We start from the raw sequence: 4863 nt of genomic DNA on the forward strand, positions 1-4863 counted from the left end.
GAGCGGTGGGCAAGTAAGCGAGAGAAGTTTCATCTGTATTTGCAGCTGCTCCCCAGCGCTAGCATCACAGCCTCAGCTCCACCTCAGATCACTGGGCATTAGATTTTCATAGGAGCACCGGTCCCTGGTGCCAAAAAGGTTGGGGACCACTGGTTTAGACTAACCACTTAAATGAATCTTACAGATTAAACGCTAGCTTGGTACAACCTGCTGGGATGTAAGACTGAAAAGAGTAGGCTGGTTTCTCCATTGTTCTTTAAACCAAATTGTTTAAGGCATAGGATTGGGTGTTACCACATATAGGAATATATAGATCAATTACATCCAATGAAAAAAGTTATGTTAGGTAAAAACAAAACAAGAGGAGGAAGATATGGTATTTCAGAAACTCATTCCATACCAGTCAGAAGTGTTTTATTAAAAAAGCAAACAAGAAAACCCTTTAATCAGAAAGTCTGGTTAAATTCAATAGTAACTCAAGCTCTAAAAAAACCTATGGGGGGTGGGGGCGGTGGACCAACAGGTGCTTCAGAGAAAAGCAGGCAGCTGCTAACAATTCTTTGGTGGAAAAGTAAGTTCCCTACTTATACAGGCTGCCCCAATGATCATCAAGCCCAAGTTTTGTTTTTTAAACATAGGTTTCAAGATCTACCAAAGAAACCACCCAGAAACCCCCAATAGTAAAAAAAACTTAACAGTGAAGTTTAAAGATATAGAAAAAAACAAATGTGATAATACACACAATTTATAAAATAAGCCTTTCAGTTCTAGAAAACTAAAATGGAGAGACCTCATGGATACAAAAAACAAGGGCTTATAGCACATAGAACAACCCTAGACATTTTCCCAATGACTAAGCTATAACATGACAACTCAGGAAACTATTAACATGTAGCTTTTCTTCTGGTCATCTGTCAATACGTATAAAATTAGGGTAACTTTTTTTACTCAATTACCATCCTTTTTTACCTTTTCCCTAATTTTCTATAGCAACATTTTCCCTTTGGTTTGACCAGTTGAACTCAAAAGGTTTGGAACCTAGAGTATCAACTCTTTCTGGAATAGCACTTAGGAAATGCAATCCTAGAAAAGGCGAATTGTAACTGTAGTGGTCTGACAAAGTTAAGCAGCCATTCTCAATGTGACAGTGTTCTTCCATGTTAATCACTAGGTTAATGGCTTCTCCTATAGTTAGATCATATGACCCAGCATGATACTGGCATGCTCCCTGGTGAGGTGCTATGGAACTATATGCACAAACACCCACCCATTTAAGCTTTCAGTAAATACAAAGCATCATTTAAAACCACTTCAGCAGAATAAATAAAAATTCTGCATTTCTATTGGCCTGTTTTGCCTCTTGAATTGGCTTGGAATAGTGTTCATGACACAGAAGACACAACAGTTAATTAGTTGCCACTCCAAGCTCCTTAGACTTCAGTACTTCCTGCTCTTCAAGCCTCAGCACCTTTTTTGCAGCAAGAATGGTATTCTTCATTAGCATCGCCACTGTCATGGGACCAACACCCCCAGGGACTGGAGTGATGTAACCAGCTTTCTTCTTGACTCCTAAATAGAAACAAGACAGACAGATTGCTTTATTATGACAAAGAAAATGCAAGTATTTTTAACATGTCATGGAAAAAGCATTCAAATAATAATATACATAACCACCTTTGTAAGCCTTGAACTCATAAAAAAAAATCACATCTAATTACTTAAGACTAAAGGCTTTTGAATGTACTAATAAAGTAACATTAACAGAATAAGCAGAGATGAATATTTACACATCTAAATAACCTATAATTTACCATCCATACTTTCCTCCATATTAAATCAACTTAAAAAGAAACATCTCAGTAGGTTAACTGTACGGGAAGTTAACCTATAATAATAAGCATTACCTAATATCTGCATAAAACAATTTCTTAATTTTACTCTACATATAATATTTATTTATACTGTTTCCCAAAGCACCAAGCAAAGTAATTTTCTGGAAAATAAGAAGTAAGATTTTTTTAACTCAATCTTAAAGGAAAAATACTTGGATACCTAGGCTTGGGTCTGACTACTTTAATAGAAACAGAAAGCTAGAAATAGAATTATTACCATAAAATTCAGATAAACATGGTACCTTAAGAACTGAAAGGAGAAATCTACTAGCAAATTCCAAAATTTAAAGAATATGACCTTTTCTTGGACTGTTTTAACATTTCAGGTCTGGGATCTCTACTCAATATGGAAATGAGAAATCCGTAACAATTTTTAGGAGGCTCAGCAGTTTAAGAAAATCACATTAAATTGTCAGACTTGTTAAGAGTCTTGAAGTTGTTTTAATTATGATAATGCTAAGGGAAAAAAAAACAATTCCCTGAAAAGTTTATACCTGGTCTCCATAATTTTATGATATAAACACCTAAAATAATTCTAAAATGTCTATAATTTTAAAAAAGATTCCTCTTAATTCTTGTGGAAAGAATTTTAAATGGTATTAATAGGGTAACATAAGTTTAAAAGTTAAAGAAAAAGTAAATGATTGGTCCTAAATGTCCATTAAAGGTAATATTTACTGATTTTATATTTTTAAAAAAATTATACTATTTACCTTCAAAATCCACATCTCCAACCAACTTGGGTTTAGCAGTGATGGGATCTTGAATTCTATTTATTCCCACATCAATAACGGCTGCTCCTTCCTTGATCATGTCTGCTGTGATTAGATTTGGAATGCCTGGAAATGGTGACAGGAATGATCAATTTAGTACTGAAAAGAAGATTCCACCTATCAGATTCTTATCTAATTTCAATTTTAAGCGACCTAAAATTACTAATTATTGTTTTATAAAAACCTATAAAAACTATTAAAGTACTAATTATTGTTTTATAAAAACCTATAAAAACTATTAAACAAGGAAACATTTAAACTTCATACAGTAAATAGAAATCTTTTGAAATTATAGAAATAACATTCATCTATCAAGTCTATAATGGAATGCCAGAAACCACTATTCCAACCACAACTCTTTTCTCATCTTTGTAGGCAGCTCACACTGTCAATCCTAGGGCAATGAACGGAAAGACAGTGAGGCAGGCAAATTCTAGTCCATTTTCTGGGGTGACATCCTTCCGTTCACCTGGTGTTCTTACCTGCAGCAGAGACCACAATATCTGCAAGAATTGTATGTTTCTTCAGCTGCTCTTTGGGAGTGTATCGGTGAGATATTGTAACAGTAGCATCACCTATGAGTTAAAAATTAAATGTCTTGATTTCTGAATCAAAGCTGAGATTAGACTAGGTCTCAACTAGGCAAACCATTGTAGAAATTTAACATCTCTGAAAAATAATTGACTTAATTTGTGTGCCATATTTTCTAGACAGCCGATTATCATTTTTTTAAAAAATACCCGATTTTTTTGTAACTTTTACCTGGTGGTCCTAGCTCTACTCTTCGGAGTCATATATAATTAGATTTATTCCTTATCCTGTTTAAGTTTTTCAAGAGTTTTATCTTTCTAAACAAAGTATCACAGGAATTATTCAAGGTCTTTTTTAAAAAGTGTGCTAAAAGATATCTGGAAATATTTAGTTTTGCTATTCTGATATAATCATATGGATATTATGATAATCACATAAAATAACTCTGAATTGAGGCTTTTTCTCAGACAAATTAACAAGAATTTGACATAATGACACATTACAGTCATATCAATTCAGTCCTTTGCAATGGTCTAAAATTGTTTTCTACCAATGACACAGAATGGGATACTAACTTTGAATAAGAATCGCTTCTTAGATCCAACTATCAAAGCCATAACTAAAAATTTCTAACTCCTACAACCATGCTTATACTCAAAACTCAAATTTATTTGAGGCATATCCATTTCTGAACTAGCTTCATAATAAGTTAATATAAATAAACTCTCAAGTAACACTGAGTACAGCTTCTCCTACAAAGATTACTCCCCCAATATCTGTTAACAAAATTATAACAAATGCAAATACCGATACAAATGTTTCCCTGAAAGTTAGCACTTCTAGACATCCACAGGATAGCCTCTGAAGGCTCTCACATAAAGAAGACACTCCTCATAATACAATTTCTTTACCTCCAGGACGTTCGTGGGCCCCATCTGTGTGCAGTAACATCGCAATAGGCATTCCAACATTTTTTGACCTTCCAGCTACAACCACGTTTTTCCCAAGGGTTGGAATGCCTATGAAAAAATATGCATACCTGCATTAAAAGCAGTGCCAGACTGTCTTAGAATGAGAACCAAAGGAAAAGGAAGGCAGATGGCCCAGGACATGAATCTAATTGTGATAATGAAGGAAGTCACTAAGCTTACTGCCTCATCAGTCAATTGGCCCTACCACTTGCTTCACATAGTGAAGGCTAAAAGAAAACATTTTGTAAGCTACAAAATGTTATATGAATATGAACTATCAACATTATTAAAGCTTAATTTTCCTTTACTGAGGCTTCTGGATTAAACAGCAAAAATAGTCATGGGCAATTGCTAAGAGAGGAAAGCTCTGGGGAGAACTAGAGGTCATGGGGTGGGAGTTGCCACTTTTTGGTACTGTATGAATTTTTACCATTTGCAAGTACTACTTTTAAAATACTAACACAGACATACAATTATGGCGTATACCTACCAGTTCGCTTAATTATTTCCCATACACCCCATGGGGTAGCTGGTAACATGGAATATTGGTCCAAACACATTCGCCCTACATTAATTACATGAAAGCCATCGACATCCTTGTCTGGAGAAACAGCATTGCAGATCTTTCTCTCATCAATGTGCTCTGAAAAAGAAATCAGAGCAGTGGCCTTAAGTCACAGTTGCAGAGTTGGCACT

General features: G+C 34.8%; 1 protein-coding gene across 1 annotated transcript in view; it reads right to left on the reverse strand.

Annotated features, from left to right (window-relative positions):
* Nucleotides 1–379: 379 nt before the first annotated feature.
* MTHFD2 (methylenetetrahydrofolate dehydrogenase (NADP+ dependent) 2, methenyltetrahydrofolate cyclohydrolase) overlaps nt 380–4863 on the reverse strand; it is an 11299-nt gene continuing 6815 nt past the window's right edge. Inside the window, exons 4-8 of the mRNA XM_023529496.1 lie at nt 4658–4840; nt 4108–4215; nt 3148–3240; nt 2606–2731; nt 380–1569 (exon numbers count right to left, since the gene is read on the reverse strand). Of these exons, the coding sequence (XP_023385264.1) occupies nt 1406–1569; nt 2606–2731; nt 3148–3240; nt 4108–4215; nt 4658–4840 (674 nt within the window). The 3' untranslated portion in view covers nt 380–1405. The remainder of the gene's footprint in view (nt 1570–2605; nt 2732–3147; nt 3241–4107; nt 4216–4657; nt 4841–4863) is intronic.

Source organism: Pteropus vampyrus, unplaced genomic scaffold (assembly GCF_000151845.1).
Source record: "Pteropus vampyrus isolate Shadow unplaced genomic scaffold, Pvam_2.0 Scaffold37, whole genome shotgun sequence".
Taxonomy (NCBI): Eukaryota; Metazoa; Chordata; class Mammalia; order Chiroptera; family Pteropodidae; genus Pteropus; species Pteropus vampyrus.